Source organism: Ascaphus truei, chromosome 8 (assembly GCF_040206685.1).
Source record: "Ascaphus truei isolate aAscTru1 chromosome 8, aAscTru1.hap1, whole genome shotgun sequence".
Taxonomy (NCBI): domain Eukaryota; kingdom Metazoa; phylum Chordata; class Amphibia; order Anura; family Ascaphidae; genus Ascaphus; species Ascaphus truei.
Window position 1 is genome coordinate 1,775,144 of NC_134490.1, and position 17,822 is coordinate 1,792,965.

The 17,822-nt window shown below is 47.0% G+C and overlaps 1 protein-coding gene across 1 annotated transcript in view; it reads left to right on the forward strand.

Moving 5' to 3' along the window:
• Positions 1-11,257, forward strand: part of ECHS1 (enoyl-CoA hydratase, short chain 1) — a 22,526-nt gene extending 11,269 nt beyond the window's left edge. The window contains 4 exon segments of the mRNA XM_075610284.1: positions 8,821-8,925; positions 9,629-9,748; positions 10,335-10,402; positions 10,952-11,257. Of these exon segments, the coding sequence (XP_075466399.1) occupies positions 8,821-8,925; positions 9,629-9,748; positions 10,335-10,402; positions 10,952-11,017 (359 nt within the window). The 3' untranslated portion in view covers positions 11,018-11,257.
• The last annotated feature ends 6,565 nt before the right edge of the window (positions 11,258-17,822 follow it).

Here is a 17,822-nt window from a genome sequence, read left to right on the forward strand (position 1 = left end):
TTTCTGTAAGCAGTGCGTGTGCTGTGTAATTATTACTGCCCACGTGTAATTTCTGTAAGCAGTGCGTGTGCTATGTAATTATTACTGCCCACGTGTAATTTCTGTAAGCAGTGCGTGTGCTATGTAATTATTACTGCCCACGTGTAATTTCTGTAAGCAGTGCGTGTGCTGTATAATTATTACTGCCCACGTGTAATTTCTGTAAGCAGTGCGTATGCTATGTAATTATTACTGCCCACGTGTAATTTCTGTAAGCAGTGCGTGTGCTGTGTAATTATTACTGCCCACGTGTAATTTCTGTAAGCAGTGCGTGTGCTATGTAATTATTACCTCCCACGTGTAATTTTTGTAAGCAGTGCGTGTGCTGTGTAATTATTACTGCCCACGTGTAATTTCTGTAAGCAGTGCGTGTGCTATGTAATTATTACTGCCCACGTGTAATTTCTGTAAGCAGTGCATGTGCTGTGTAATTATTACTGCCCACGTGTAATTTCTGTAAGCAGTGCATGTGCTGTGTAATTATTACTGCCCACGTGTAATTTCTGTAAGCAGTGCGTGTGCTATGTAATTATTACTGCCCACGTGTAATTTCTGTAAGCAGTGCATGTGCTGTGTAATTATTACTGCCCACGTGTAATTTCTGTAAGCAGTGCGTGTGCTATGTAATTATTACTGCCCACGTGTAATTTCTGTAAGCAGTGCGTGTGCTATGTAATTATTACTGCCCACGTGTAATTTCTGTAAGCAGTGCGTGTGCTGTGTAATTATTACCTCCCACGTGTAATTTCTGTAAGCAGTGCGTGTGCTATGTAATTATTACTGCCCACGTGTAATTTCTGTAAGCAGTGCATGTGCTGTGTAATTATTACTGCCCACGTGTAATTTCTGTAAGCAGTGCGTGTGCTATGTAATTGTTACTGCCCACGTGTAATTTCTGTAAGCAGTGCGTGTGCTATGTAATTATTACTGCCCACGTGTAATTTCTGTAAGCAGTGCGTGTGCTATGTAATTATTACTGCCCACGTGTAATTTCTGTAAGCAGTGCATGTGCTGTGTAATTATTACTGCCCACGTGTAATTTCTGTAAGCAGTGCGTGTGCTATGTAATTATTACTGCCCACGTGTAATTTCTGTAAGCAGTGCGTGTGCTATGTAATTATTACTGCCCACGTGTAATTTCTGTAAGCAGTGCGTGTGCTGTGTAATTATTACTGCCCACGTGTAATTTCTGTAAGCAGTGCGTGTGCTGTGTAATTATTACTGCCCACGTGTAATTTCTGTAAGCAGTGCGTGTGCTGTGTAATTATTACCTCCCACGTGTAATTTCTGTAAGCAGTGCGTGTGCTATGTAATTGTTACTGCCCACGTGTAATTTCTGTAAGCAGTGCGTGTGCTATGTAATTATTACTGCCCACGTGTAATTTCAGTAAGCAGTGCGTGTGCTATGTAATTATTACTGCCCACGTGTAATTTCTGTAAGCAGTGCGTGTGCTATGTAATTATTACTGCCCACGTGTAATTTCTGTAAGCAGTGCGTGTGCTGTGTAATTATTACTGCCCACGTGTAATTTCTGTAAGCAGTGCGTGTGCTATGTAATTATTACTGCCCACGTGTAATTTCTGTAAGCAGTGCGTGTGCTATGTAATTATTACTGCCCACGTGTAATTTCTGTAAGCAGTGCGTGTGCTATGTAATTATTACTGCCCACGTGTAATTTCTGTAAGCAGTGCGTGTGCTATGTAATTATTACTGCCCACGTGTAATTTCTGTAAGCAGTGCGTGTGCTATGTAATTATTACTGCCCACGTGTAATTTCTGTAAGCAGTGCATGTGCTGTGTAATTATTACTGCCCACGTGTAATTTCTGTAAGCAGTGCGTGTGCTATGTAATTATTACTGCCCACGTGTAATTTCTGTAAGCAGTGCGTGTGCTGTGTAATTATTACTGCCCACGTGTAATTGCTGTAAGCAGTGCGTGTGCTATGTAATTATTACTGCCCACGTGTAATTTCTGTAAGCAGTGCGTGTGCTATGTAATTATTACTGCCCACGTGTAATTTCTGTAAGCAGTGCGTGTGCTATGTAATTATTACTGCCCACGTGTAATTTCTGTAAGCAGTGCATGTGCTATGTAATTGTTACTGCCCACGTGTAATTTCTGTAAGCAGTGCATGTGCTGTGTAATTGTTACTGCCCACGTGTAATTTCTGTAAGCAGTGCGTGTGCTGTGTAATTATTACTGCCCACGTGTAATTTCTGTAAGCAGTGCGTGTGCTGTATAATTATTACTGCCCACGTGTAATTTCTGTAAGCAGTGCGTGTGCTATGTAATTATTACTGCCCACGTGTAATTTCTGTAAGCAGTGCGTGTGCTATGTAATTATTACTGCCCACGTGTAATTTCTGTAAGCAGTGCATGTGCTGTGTAATTATTACTGCCCACGTGTAATTTCTGTAAGCAGTGCATGTGCTGTGTAATTATTACTGCCCACGTGTAATTTCTGTAAGCAGTGCGTGTGCTGTGTAATTATTACCTCCCACGTGTAATTTCTGTAAGCAGTGCGTGTGCTGTGTAATTATTACTGCCCACGTGTAATTTCTGTAAGCAGTGCGTGTGCTATGTAATTATTACTGCCCACGTGTAATTTCTGTAAGCAGTGCATGTGCTGTATAATTATTACTGCCCACGTGTAATTTCTGTAAGCAGTGCGTGTGCTATGTAATTATTACTGCCCACGTGTAATTTCTGTAAGCAGTGCGTGTGCTATGTAATTATTACTGCCCACGTGTAATTTCTGTAAGCAGTGCGTGTGCTATGTAATTATTACTGCCCACGTGTAATTTCTGTAAGCAGTGCGTGTGCTGTGTAATTATTACTGCCCACGTGTAATTTCTGTAAGCAGTGCATGTGCTGTGTAATTGTTACTGCCCACATGTAATTTCTGTAAGCAGTGCATGTGCTGTGTAATTATTACTGCCCACGTGTAATTTCTGTAAGCAGTGCATGTGCTGTATAATTATTACTGCCCACGTGTAATTTCTGTAAGCAGTGCATGTGCTATGTAATTGTTACTGCCCACGTGTAATTTCTGTAAGCAGTGCATGTGCTGTGTAATTATTACTGCCCACGTGTAATTTCTGTAAGCAGTGCGTGTGCTGTGTAATTATTACTGCCCACGTGTAATTTCTGTAAGCAGTGCATGTGCTGTGTAATTATTACTGCCCACGTGTAATTTCTGTAAGCAGTGCGTGTGCTGTGTAATTATTACCTCCCACGTGTAATTTCTGTAAGCAGTGCGTGTGCTGTGTAATTATTACTGCCCACGTGTAATTTCTGTAAGCAGTGCGTGTGCTGTGTAATTATTACTGCCCACGTGTAATTTCTGTAAGCAGTGCGTGTGCTATGTAATTATTACTGCCCACGTGTAATTTCTGTAAGCAGTGCATGTGCTATGTAATTATTACTGCCCACGTGTAATTTCTGTAAGCAGTGCATGTGCTGTGTAATTATTACTGCCCACGTGTAATTTCTGTAAGCAGTGCGTGTGCTGTGTAATTATTACCTCCCACGTGTAATTTCTGTAAGCAGTGCGTGTGCTATGTAATTTCTGTAAGCAGTGCGTGTGCTATGTAATTATTACTGCCCACGTGTAATTTCTGTAAGCAGTGCGTGTGCTGTGTAATTATTACTGCCCACGTGTAATTTCTGTAAGCAGTGCGTGTGCTGTGTAATTATTACTGCCCACGTGTAATTTCTGTAAGCAGTGCGTGTGCTATGTAATTATTACTGCCCACGTGTAATTTCTGTAAGCAGTGCGTGTGCTGTGTAATTATTACCTCCCACGTGTAATTTCTGTAAGCAGTGCGTGTGCTGTGTAATTATTACTGCCCACGTGTAATTTCTGTAAGCAGTGCATGTGCTGTGTAATTATTACTGCCCACGTGTAATTTCTGTAAGCAGTGCATGTGCTGTGTAATTATTACTGCCCACGTGTAATTTCTGTAAGCAGTGCATGTGCTGTGTAATTATTACTGCCCACGTGTAATTTCTGTAAGCAGTGCGTGTGCTTTGTAATTATTACTGCCCACGTGTAATTTCTGTAAGCAGTGCGTGTGCTATGTAATTATTACTGCCCACGTGTAATTTCTGTAAGCAGTGCGTGTGCTGTGTAATTATTACCTCCCACGTGTAATTTCTGTAAGCAGTGCATGTGCTGTGTAATTATTACTGCCCGCGTGTAATTTCTGTAAGCAGTGCGTGTGCTATGTAATTATGACTGCCCGCGTGTAATTTCTGTAAGCAGTGCGTGTGCTGTGTAATTATTACTGCCCACGTGTAATTTCTGTAAGCAGTGCGTGTGCTATGTAATTATTACCTCCCACGTGTAATTTCTGTAAGCAGTGCGTGTGCTATGTAATTATTACTGCCCACGTGTAATTTCTGTAAGCAGTGCGTGTGCTATGTAATTATTACTGCCCACGTGTAATTTCTGTAAACAGTGCGTGTGCTATGTAATTATTACTGCCCACGTGTAATTTCTGTAAGCAGTGCGTGTGCTATGTAATTATTACTGCCCACGTGTAATTTCTGTAAGCAGTGCATGTGCTGTGTAATTATTACTGCCCACGTGTAATTTCTGTAAGCAGTGCATGTGCTATGTAATTGTTACTGCCCACGTGTAATTTCTGTAAGCAGTGCATGTGCTGTGTAATTATTACCTCCCACGTGTAATTTCTGTAAGCAGTGCATGTGCTGTGTAATTATTACCTCCCACGTGTAATTTCTGTAAGCAGTGCATGTGCTATGTAATTATTACTGCCCACGTGTAATTTCTGTAAGCAGTGCATGTGCTATGTAATTATTGCTGCCCACGTGTAATTTCTGTAAGCAGTGCGTGTGCTATGTAATTATTACTGCCCACGTGTAATTTCTGTAAGCAGTGCGTGTGCTGTGTAATTATTACTGCCCACGTGTAATTTCTGTAAGCAGTGCGTGTGCTATGTAATTATTACTGCCCACGTGTAATTTCTGTAAGCAGTGCGTGTGCTATGTAATTATTGCTGCCCACGTGTAATTTCTGTAAGCAGTGCGTGTGCTATGTAATTATTACTGCCCACGTGTAATTTCTGTAAGCAGTGCGTGTGCTGTGTAATTATTACTGCCCACGTGTAATTTCTGTAAGCAGTGCGTGTGCTGTGTAATTATTACCTCCCACGTGTAATTTCTGTAAGCAGTGCGTGTGCTGTGTAATTGTTACTGCCCACGTGTAATTTCTGTAAGCAGTGCATGTGCTATGTAATTATTACTGCCCACGTGTAATTTCTGTAAGCAGTGCGTGTGCTGTGTAATTATTACTGCCCACGTGTAATTTCTGTAAGCAGTGCGTGTGCTATGTAATTGTTACTGCCCACGTGTAATTTCTGTAAGCAGTGCGTGTGCTGTGTAATTATTACTGCCCACGTGTAATTTCTGTAAGCAGTGCGTGTGCTGTGTAATTATTACTGCCCACGTGTAATTTCTGTAAGCAGTGCATGTGCTATGTAATTATTACTGCCCACGTGTAATTTCTGTAAGCAGTGCGTGTGCTATGTAATTATTGCTGCCCACGTGTAATTTCTGTAAGCAGTGCGTGTGCTATGTAATTATTACTGCCCACGTGTAATTTCTGTAAGCAGTGCGTGTGCTGTGTAATTATTACCTCCCACGTGTAATTTCTGTAAGCAGTGCGTGTGCTGTGTAATTGTTACTGCCCACGTGTAATTTCTGTAAGCAGTGCATGTGCTATGTAATTATTACTGCCCACGTGTAATTTCTGTAAGCAGTGCGTGTGCTGTGTAATTATTACTGCCCACGTGTAATTTCTGTAAGCAGTGCGTGTGCTATGTAATTATTACTGCCCACGTGTAATTTCTGTAAGCAGTGCGTGTGCTGTGTAATTATTACTGCCCACGTGTAATTTCTGTAAGCAGTGCGTGTGCTATGTAATTATTACTGCCCACGTGTAATTTCTGTAAGCAGTGCGTGTGCTATGTAATTATTACTGCCCACGTGTAATTTCTGTAAGCAGTGCATGTGCTGTGTAATTATTACTGCCCACGTGTAATTTCTGTAAGCAGTGCGTGTGCTGTGTAATTATTACTGCCCACGTGTAATTTCTGTAAGCAGTGCGTGTGCTATGTAATTATTACTGCCCACGTGTAATTTCTGTAAGCAGTGCGTGTGCTATGTAATTATTACTGCCCACGTGTAATTTCTGTAAGCAGTGCGTGTGCTATGTAATTATTACTGCCCACGTGTAATTTCTGTAAGCAGTGCGTGTGCTGTGTAATTATTACTGCCCACGTGTAATTTCTGTAAGCAGTGCGTGTGCTATGTAATTATTACTGCCCACGTGTAATTTCTGTAAGCAGTGCATGTGCTGTGTAATTATTACTGCCCACGTGTAATTTCTGTAAGCAGTGCGTGTGCTATGTAATTATTACTGCCCACGTGTAATTTCTGTAAGCAGTGCGTGTGCTGTGTAATTATTACTGCCCACGTGTAATTTCTGTAAGCAGTGCGTGCGCTATGTAATTATTACTGCCCACGTGTAATTTCTGTAAGCAGTGCGTGTGCTGTGTAATTATTACTGCCCACGTGTAATTTCTGTAAGCAGTGCGTGCGCTATGTAATTATTACTGCCCACGTGTAATTTTTGTAAGCAGTGCGTGTGCTGTGTAATTATTACTGCCCACGTGTAATTTCTGTAAGCAGTGCGTGTGCTATGTAATTATTACTGCCCACGTGTAATTTCTGTAAGCAGTGCGTGTGCTATGTAATTATTACTGCCCACGTGTAATTTCTGTAAGCAGTGCGTGTGCTATGTAATTATTACTGCCCACGTGTAATTTCTGTAAGCAGTGCGTGTGCTATGTAATTATTACTGCCCACGTGTAATTTCTGTAAGCAGTGCGTGTGCTGTGTAATTATTACTGCCCACGTGTAATTTCTGTAAGCAGTGCGTGTGCTATGTAATTATTACTGCCCACGTGTAATTTCTGTAAGCAGTGCGTGTGCTATGTAATTATTACTGCCCACTTGTAATTTCTGTAAGCAGTGCGTGTGCTATGTAATTATTACTGCCCACGTGTAATTTCTGTAAGCAGTGCGTGTGCTATGTAATTATTACTGCCCACGTGTAATTTCTGTAAGCAGTGCGTGTGCTATGTAATTATTACTGCCCACGTGTAATTTCTGTAAGCAGTGCGTGTGCTATGTAATTATTACTGCCCACGTGTAATTTCTGTAAGCAGTGCGTGTGCTGTGTAATTATTACTGCCCACGTGTAATTTCTGTAAGCAGTGCGTGTGCTATGTAATTATTACTGCCCACGTGTAATTTCTGTAAGCAGTGCGTGTGCTATGTAATTATTACTGCCCACGTGTAATTTCTGTAAGCAGTGCGTGTGCTATATAATTATTACTGCCCACGTGTAATTTCTGTAAGCAGTGCGTGTGCTATGTAATTATTACTGCCCACGTGTAATTTCTGTAAGCAGTGCGTGTGCTGTGTAATTATTACTGCCCACGTGTAATTTCTGTAAGCAGTGCGTGTGCTATGTAATTATTACTGCCCACGTGTAATTTCTGTAAGCAGTGCGTGTGCTATGTAATTATTACTGCCCACGTGTAATTTCTGTAAGCAGTGCGTGTGCTATGTAATTATTACTGCCCACGTGTAATTTCTGTAAGCAGTGCGTGTGCTATGTAATTATTACTGCCCACGTGTAATTTCTGTAAGCAGTGCGTGTGCTGTGTAATTATTACTGCCCACGTGTAATTTCTGTAAGCAGTGCGTGTGCTATGTAATTATTACTGCCCACGTGTAATTTCTGTAAGCAGTGCGTGTGCTGTGTAATTATTACTGCCCACGTGTAATTTCTGTAAGCAGTGCGTGTGCTATGTAATTATTACTGCCCACGTGTAATTTCTGTAAGCAGTGCGTGTGCTGTGTAATTATTACTGCCCACGTGTAATTTCTGTAAGCAGTGCGTGTGCTATGTAATTATTACTGCCCACGTGTAATTTCTGTAAGCAGTGCGTGTGCTATGTAATTATTACTGCCCACGTGTAATTTCTGTAAGCAGTGCGTGTGCTATGTAATTATTACTGCCCACGTGTAATTTCTGTAAGCAGTGCGTGTGCTATGTAATTATTACTGCCCACGTGTAATTTCTGTAAGCAGTGCGTGTGCTATGTAATTATTACTGCCCACGTGTAATTTCTGTAAGCAGTGCGTGCGCTATGTAATTATTACTGCCCACGTGTAATTTCTGTAAGCAGTGCGTGCGCTATGTAATTATTACTGCCCACGTGTAATTTCTGTAAGCAGTGCGTGTGCTGTGTAATTATTACTGCCCACGTGTAATTTCTGTAAGCAGTGCGTGTGCTGTGTAATTATTACTGCCCACGTGTAATTTCTGTAAGCAGTGCGTGTGCTGTGTAATTATTACTGCCCACGTGTAATTTCTGTAAGCAGTGCGTGTGCTATGTAATTAATACTGCCCACGTGTAATTTCTGTAAGCAGTGCGTGTGCTATGTAAATGAATGCTCTTACATACAGCGTGGGATTAAACCCGCGAGACGACCGTTAATTCAGCCTAACCATTACACCATCCGCGGAGTTGCTTCTCCTCACTGTACTGATCCTACGCGTGACACTGGGGACCCTAATTCGTGAACGCCCGTTGTCCCAGTAACCCTGTAACCGCCTGACACCTGCCATTCCAGCCGGCGCGGTCCGCGTGGCCTCCTGCAAACTGTTCCTTTCTCTGCACAGGCGCCGGCGGGACCCAGAGACTGACCAGAGCCGTCGGTAAGTCCCTGGCCATGGAAATGGTCCTGACGGGGGATCGCATCTCCGCCCAGGACGCCAAACAAGCAGGTACGTGAGGAGGGCGGTGAGGGGGGCGGTGAGGGGGCGGCATCGCTGCAATCCTTATAATAACATGTTGCTACTTTGTAACGTAGATTCAGTGTTACTAAATATCTGAAGTGATTCTATGCGTATTTGTTTGCATATCGCTCGTTTCGGGTTTCTGTTACCGGATGCTGCGCCGGGTTTGGTTACTGCAGCGGTGCGCAAACTGGGGGACGCTAGATTTTCTGGGAGATGGCGGGGGGGGGTGCGGCAGTTATAGAGGTCCCGCGCTCTCCATCCAGGCATTTCTATTAAATGCCGGGGGACCGCACAAGGCCTCTATAATACTCAACTTCCTGCGACACGTCGTCCTGGTAACCCAGTGTCAAATGACACAGCGGGGTCACGTTACCATGGCGACATGACATGAGGCACCGAGGAGAGCAGACAAGTGCGCACAGGGAAACAATTGCGCATCCCTTGGTTACCGGGTGCCGCGCCGGGTTTGGTTACCGGGTGCCGCGCCGGGTTTGGTTACCGGGTGCCGCACCGGGTTTGGTTACCGGGTGCCGCGCCGGGTTTGGTTACCGGGTGCCGCGCCGGGTTTGGTTACCGGGTGCCGCGCCGAGAATGCTTTGATATGAACATTCTGGGTTACTTGTTAACATGCAGCCACCTCGGGGACGCTGGCTGTGCCCGGCTAACTGTCGGGCTGCTCTCCCTGCAGGACTTGTGAGCAAGGTGTTCCCGGTGGAGAAGGTGGTGGAAGAGGCAATCAGCTGCGGGGAGAAGATAGCCGCGAACTCCAAGCTAGTGGTGGTCATGGCAAAGGAGGCTGTGAATGGAGGTGAGAGAAGTGGCTATCTGCAGGCACAGACACTATCTGCAGGCGTGTTACACGTCCCGGTATCTGCAGGCGTGTTACACGTCCCGGTATCTGCAGGCGTGTTACACGTCCCGGTATCTCCGGGCTCAGGCACTATCTGCAGGCGTGTTACACGTTCCGGTATCTGCAGGCGTGTTACACGTCCCGGTATCTGCAGGCGTGTTACACGTCCCGGTATCTGCAGGCGTGTTACACGTCCCGGTATCTCCGGGCTCAGGCACTATCTGCAGGCGTGTTACACGTCCCGGTATCTGCAGGCGTGTTACACGTCCCGGTATCTCCGGGCTCAGGCACTATCTGCAGGCGTGTTACACGGGGGGCTCAGTTCCAGTTCTCAAGCCCTCCCCCCAACAGGTCAGGTTTTCAGAATATGCAGGCTTCAGCGCAGGTGGCTCAGTCAAAGACAGCCTCTGATTGATCCACCTGTGCTGAAGCAGGGATATCCTGAAAACCTGACCTGTTGGAGGCTCGTGAGGACGAGTTCCCTGGACTAGGGATCGGGCGCTGTGGTGGGAGGACCTGAATCTCTTTCCTTGTGTCTCTTTAGCGTTTGAGCTGTCGCTGTGTGAGGGTAACCGCCTGGAGAAAAGGCTCTTCCATTCCACGTTCGCTACAGTAAGTCGCCCGCAAGCGGGGGGGGGGGGGCTTTAACTAAGCTGTGATAAAAGCAAAGATTTGGCTTCTTTCGGTTCTCCGGAAATGAATGGCATTTCTTGGGGACCTTCTGAATGGGGGCGTGTTTGTCAGGTGAGCGCTTTGTTTGCGTTATCCCCCCTGTCCTTATCAGAGTGCCAATAAAGAGAAGGGGAGGAGACGGGGGGGCTCTGCCTGTGGAAGCTCTTGTTGAACACACGGTGATATCAGACAGAGGAGCCGGAGGGTATCACCCCACTCTCCCACCCCCCACTCTTACCCCTCCACCCCCTCGCTCCCTCCCCCCCCTCCAAGGTCTCAGCTCTCTGTGTTTACCGCTCACTTAATAATATGTATATATACGTCGCTGTGACTTATTAATCATATCACTGGTATTAGTGCTCATCCTGTAAGCCAATACATTGCAGAGCAGCGTATCCGTGTTACACGGGTAGTAATACATAGCGTATCTGTGTATAGTGCGCGACCTGCGTATAGAAGCAGCCCCCTCACTCTACGTTTCTGTTCCAGGACGACCGCAGAGAGGGGATGACGGCTTTCGTGGAGAAGAGGAAGGCAAACTTCAACGACCAGTAGGAGAAGGACCGGGCACTACTCTCCATGGTGTCTCTCAGGGAGCTGCCATTCTTTAACAACCCAGCACCGAAGGGGTTAACAGTGACAATTAAAGTGCAGGCTGACCTGAGCTTCGACCTTTAGGACGTGTCCGCGGTTCAGTAAAACCCACGGATATTCCGTGTTCTCGCCGTGGGAGGAGCGATGTGAGTCACTGTGTTTAATGTCGCACTACGATTATTAATAAATGGATCTATCTCATTAGGACTGGCGTTGTCCGGGGTTGTCCGGGGTTGTCCGGCGCCGCACGGCGTGTGGGGCACAGAGAGTACTGAAGGACTGGACCAACGGCATCGAACTGTACCCCAAACACAAGCATCCATTAGAGGAACGGCAGCTTGCGCGCCTGGTATTCTGGTCCCGAAAGGGCTGCAGTGTCAAACTGCCAGTATGCCCAGTAGTCTCTTTAACTCCTCTGGCCCTGAAGGGGTTAATCATGTTGCTTGGTTACCTTGCGGCGCTCTCCCCTTACCGTTGGTTTTTAGCCGGTTACATGCTCTCATTTCCTGGTTATATTGACGTTGGTGATCGCAGAGTTGCTGGCGGTTTGCTGGCACAGAGACGCGGTGATGTGGTCTTGCGATCACCAACGTCAATGCTGTTTTCCCACTGGGATGTTGTAAGCCTCCACTTTTATCATTTTTGGATAAATAGTGTTTTACTGAACTCTCTTTTCTTAAGATTTTTCTCCTCCGCATAGTTGCTGCTGTGACACCTTGATTTTGGCATTGGCCTTAGTCTGTGGTGCCCGCTTGGGAGCTCCTCTAACATATTTGCTACAGGTTGCACTATGTTTGTCTTTTTTTCTTTTTAAAGGTATCAACGCTCCCCTGGTTTTTCTTACCTGTAATCATAAATATTGTATACATCTTTCTGGAATAAAACAGGATCGCTTTCCCACAAACACAGATTTTGTTCTGTAGGTCAGGTACCGGCCACGGTTATATTTTGTAAGCCACTTTGGCTACAAAGATCCAGCAGCAGAGAGATCCAGGAGGACGTCTGGCGGCAGGGAGATCCGGCAGGACCTCTGGCGGCAGGGATATCCGGCAGGACGTCTGGCGGCAGGGAGACCCGGCAGGACGTCTGGCGGCAGGGAGACCCGGCAGGACGGAGAAACACTGAGAGCTGGTGGGCCTTGCTGTCAGTTTTATAGCACAGGGAGATTGGAAGCGATTAATAAAAGCAGACTGTTGATGACAGGGAGATATCAGCGCGACTCCCACGGAGTCCGAGTGTGCGCCAGGACCGATCGGAGAATGATCGGAAGAGCCTGGATGGAAACACAGAAGCCGCTGTATCCCGGTGCCAGGGACATGATTGTGACAAGAGCATTCAGCTGCTATCGAGCACAAAGTCTAATTAGCTAAAACCCCCTCTGTTCTGCCCCTGCCCGATGACTGAGGCGCATTGTACCACTTCTGTTATTAGATGTGGGGTTTTCACTCTTGTACTTTCCCAGTTTTCATCAGCCTTAATTACTGAGCTCCGGTTACTCTGCGTCCGAAGGTATTTAACGTGAAGACACATTGTTACCGCGGGAATGTCTCATTATCTCGTCCCTATTAGCCGGGCTTCATTATCTCAGATCGGTGCTTGATTTGAATGCTGTAATTGGTTCTAGGTGTTCATTTCTCACAAAGGGGAATATTTCCTTTCGGGGGGATCAGGTTAGATGATCGGAGAGGATCTATTATACGGCTCCTGGGTTTGTCATCAAAGGTCTGATCTGCCTGAGGCCCAAGGCAAGCTTCGCTCTGCAGATTACACACACGCTGCTCTGCATATTGCACACACACCTTTCTCTGTACATTACACACATTGCTCTGCATATTACATCACTCTTATTACAGCTAAGCGTTGCATATTACACACACACCGCTCTGCACATTATTGTTACACAATGTAGCGTACGCTAAAATCACGTCGCACGGCGTGACAGCTCTGCTCAGTCATTCATTGTGTTAACTTTTTTGTCGCCTGAGACACACACATTGCAGTCTGACTCTGGAACATTTGGTTGTGGGCATTTCGCCGCCAGCGCTTCCCGCGACTCATCCCGCCACTGGCCACTTCGCCGCTAAGGTAAGTCCCTAAACACCCTACCCTAAGCCCCCCCAACCCTACCACTCAAAACCCCTTAAATTAACCCCCTACCTGTAACAGTAATAAAACTTACCTTGGAGGCAGGCGGCGGCGATTCCAGCGGCAGATCGGCGTGGGTAAGTCGCGGCAAAGCACCGGCGGCCACGCGGTCACGGTGAAATGTCCCATCTCGCACTAATTGAGTGTAACAGATTACGGAGTATTTATACAGCGCTGACAGTATACATTTTACTCCCGTCCGACGTTCCTTCTATACCTCCCCAAACACCCCTCTATTCAACACATGGAGACAGCTGTGCCAAAAAGGGGGTACATGGGAAATATGTTAATTGGGATATGCAAAGTATATTTAAATGAGCATATTCTGTATGTCCGGTTTCTCCACGTGGCGCCTTTATAAAGTTTGACGCAGCGAACCTTCGGGCGCAATCGTATGTTTATTAGAAGTTCGGCAAAGAGAATGTTTTGGGGACTAAAAATGCCAAATTGTTCAGCAGATTGGAACTTTGCCAAAAAGTTTGCTCATCTTTACTCGTTAACCCGGCAGTATACCCGTAACTAAACCTCCCGCTGCCCAAATTAACCCGGCAATATACCCGTAACTAACCCTCCCGCTGCCCAAATTAACCCGGCAGTATACCCGTAACTAAACCTCCCGCTGCCCAAATTAACCCGGCAGTATACCCGTAACTAACCCTCCCGCTGCCCAAATTATAACCCGGCAGTATACCCGTAACTAAACCTCCCGCTGCCCAAATTAACCCGGCAGTATACCCGTAACTAACCCTCCCGCTGCTCAAATTAACGCGGCAGTATACCCGTAACTAACCCTCCCGCTGCCCAAATTAACCCGGCAGTATACCCGTATCTAACCCTCCCGCTGCCCAAATTAACCCGGCAGTATACCCGTATCTAAACCTCCCGCTGCCCAAATTAACCCGGCAGTATACCCGTAACTAAACCTCCCGCTGCCCAAATTAACCCGGCAGTATACCCGTAACTAACCCTCCCGCTGCCCAAAATTAACCCGGCAGTATACCCGTAACTAAACCTCTCGCTGCCCAAATTAACCCGGCAGTATACCCGTATCTAACCCTCCCGCTGCCCAAATTAACCCGGCAGTATACCCGTAACTAACCCTCCCGCTGCCCAAATTAACCCGGCAGTATACCCGTATCTAACCCTCCCGCTGCCCAAATTAACCCGGCAGTATACCCGTATCTAACCCTCCCGCTGCCCAAATTAACCCGGCAGTATACCCGTATCTAAACCTCCCGCTGCCCAAATTAACCCGGCAGTATACCCGTAACTAAACCTCCCGCTGCCCAAATTAACCCGGCAGTATACCCGTAACTAACCCTCCCGCTGCCCAAATTAACCCGGCAGTATACCCGTAACTAAACCTCCCGCTGCCCAAATTAACCCGGCAGTATACCCGTATCTAACCCTCCCGCTGCCCAAATTAACCCGGCAGTATACCGGTAACTAACCCTCCAGCTGCCCAAATTAACCCGGCAGTATACCCGTATCTAACCCTCCCGCTGCCCAAATTAACCGGCAGTATACCCGTATCTAACCCTCCCGCCAAATTAACCCGGCAGTATACCCGCTCTAAACCTACCTGCTGCCCGCACGTCTGCAGATCCGTGACCAAGATCATAGGGATGAAAACAGCGGTCTCTGAGCAGGTCCACAGATTCTGTACTTGCCTGTCCCAGGCTGAGCTGCACAAGCTGTGTAATGCAGCAGACAAAAGCAGTAGGGAATCCATGTAAAAATGGTCAGGAAGCTAAAAGATGCCCACTTGATGCTCATTTTGCCTGTCACTACATAGCATCCTTGTCTGCAGCTTAACCTCTGTATGACATGACAGTGGGGTGACAGAAGCAGGTTTGGGGACCTGTTAGGACTTGTCGGTGTACTCATTGGTTCTGTATGTCTCCTGTATCAGTCGCTTTCTCTTCACCAACCTTAATGGTTGCCAGGGGGTACGACCGGTGCATGGCAGAGACAGGTGCTGTTATTACCGGTCACCAGCAGAGGGAGCTCCGGGTTCAGGAAAGCGAGACGCACCTCGTGTGTCTAATTTATCTGTATTGTATGTCTTTATTTATATCGCGCCAAAAGTGCACTCAGCACTTCACAAGAATACAGTACGGGGAATTATAATACTACAATAAGCGCAGCAAAATCAGACAATAGGGAAGGAAATACCTGCCCCGAAGAGCTTACAATCTAAGTGGTATGATGGGAGAGTTACAGAGACAGCAAGTGAGGGGATAAGTGCAGTAGATGGCAGTGCTGGCCTTGATGGTGGGTAAGTGCAGTAGATGGCAGCGCTTGGTCACAATGGGTGGTAGGAGCGACTGTGGGTGTGGGGCAGCAGCCAGAGGCTATTGGGATGCTTCATGTGTGATTCGAGTATTTATTTATAAAATGTTTTACTAGGAAGTAATGTTCTAGGCACAGGTATAATAAGAAGTGCATTGTTACATAAGTAATATACATTGTATGTAGCGGGTGTACCCCTGGGGTACGGTACTACTGATGCTGCGTTTACCTGCGAGGCTAACCTGAGTCCTGAGCCTCCGCCACTGGGAGCCTGGGGTGTACTCACACTCAGCGCAGCGCCTCCACTGATGAGGGATCCCACTGTGGTGGGAGTGTGCCCTTATCAGACCCCACATATACAATCCCACACGGGATTGGATGAACAGCATTTACTGATCAGAATAATAGCAACCCTGGGTACATAACCAACATAACATCACTATGCAGACACAGCATGTATATAATCACCACGTGTATCACTGAGTGTGATTTGGTATCAGGCCCGTATCACCTTAGTCCCTGGTGTACCACTGTGTCAGGGCACTTAACCTCTTAGTGTCCACCAGCTAGAAAGTCAGTGTGAGTGTGAGGGACAGCGCTTCCCTGTGTTGGGGCCCGTTGGTGCACTTTAATATACTACCTCCTGGGTTATGGTCCTAACCAGGAGAATCCTTGATGACTCTGCAACACCGCCACGTGATCCCACGCCGCACAGCGCTGCTCTCTGCAGAAATGTATACACACACTGGCTCCAAAGGGGAGCGATCCCCAGCCGGATGATCCTTTGCACACTGTCTCTGCTATGGAGCCAGATACTCTTACAGCTCTCAGGCTGAACTGGTAATCAGGCAATGTCCCTGCATTAAGGCCTTCCCTATAGCAAGCACTCTCAGCACCTCTACAGTGACTCAGGGGACTAACTGGGCCCTGGGGGTTTGACCTCTGGCCTAGTCCCTGGAGCACTGCTCCGTGGACAACCTGCAACTTCAGGCTCCTGGTCTTCACTGACCGCTTCCTCTCCCAGCAGGCAATAGTCCTTCCTGCTCCTTCGGAAGAATCCTGCAGCCTTACTGGCTCCCTGATCTCAGGTGGTGTCACTGCCCCTGAGCATCATGGGGATTGTAGTCCCGCCTGCAGCCTTTAACATAGGTAGCCTCGTGCTCTCCCTCTAATGGCTGCCGCTCCGCACCTCGCGCTATTGCAACTCCTGTAATGGCCGCTGTGGGTCTGCCCTGCGCAGCGCAACCTCTCGGGCACTCTGCCACTCCTCGCTGCTTCCGCGCATGCCTGACTCAGCATTCATGCGCGCGCCCGCTCAACATGGCGGCGCCCTGCTGCGGAAGACACCGGCAACTCTATCACCCTGCCTGCACTCTGAAGGTAGGGGGGGGGGACCGGAACACGGGGAGCCCAATGGGGTACCTGGCTACATCCTCCCCCTGGTGGAAAACTCAACGGCCCGCTTGAACTAACAATGCACATCAACATTATATAATAAAAATACAGTGTTAAAATACAACTTAACGATTACTCTAAACGAGATTGTACATTTCAACAAACATATTTATAACTGAGGCTAGCTTGGCTTTAGCTTGCTGCTGAGACTCATAGTGAGATGCCCCTAATGAATCATAAGCCACTCTAGTGGGAGGGCGTCTCAATCGGTGACTTCTGCAAGTCTCAGTCTCCAACTCTTCATCTTGAGAGATACCATCGTAGGCCTGAGGCCTAGACTCTCTGGCATAGGGTGAACCAGTTTGGGAAAAGTCTCTTTGTAACTGAACATTGTCTCTTTGGGGCACTCGGAGTGGTAGGATTTAACGGTTGGTTATTTGGTGAACTTTCTGATGATGGTGCTTGAATCGCAGGCCATTACCCATTGCTCCTTCGGGAGGTGCCCACCAATCTCTGTTGTATGTTCCCTCCAAAGGATCTTGAATCGTTTCATCCGTGGACCCTGAATTCTCGGTAGACTCTTCAGGCTCACTGTCGTTTACTACTGTTTCTGTTTCGGGTTCACTTTCTCCCAGTTGTGGGATAGGTAACAAGTGGTTTCGGTGCCAGACCTTGACCCTGCCATTCGCGTCACGTATGCGATAGACAGGGAGACCCGGCATTTGGGACTCTATTTGGAAGGGTCCCTCTCTCCAGCGATCGGCTAACTTGTGCTTGCCGGGGATCCCTAAGTTGCGTAGGAGAACTGCGTCTCCCGGTTGGAGTTCTCGGTGCCGTACTTTGTGGTCGTACCTCCTTTTGTTATTGGCGTTCAGTCTAGCGGTGGCTCTTTCTGCTAACTGATAGGCATGGTGCAGACTGTCCTGGAGTCCTT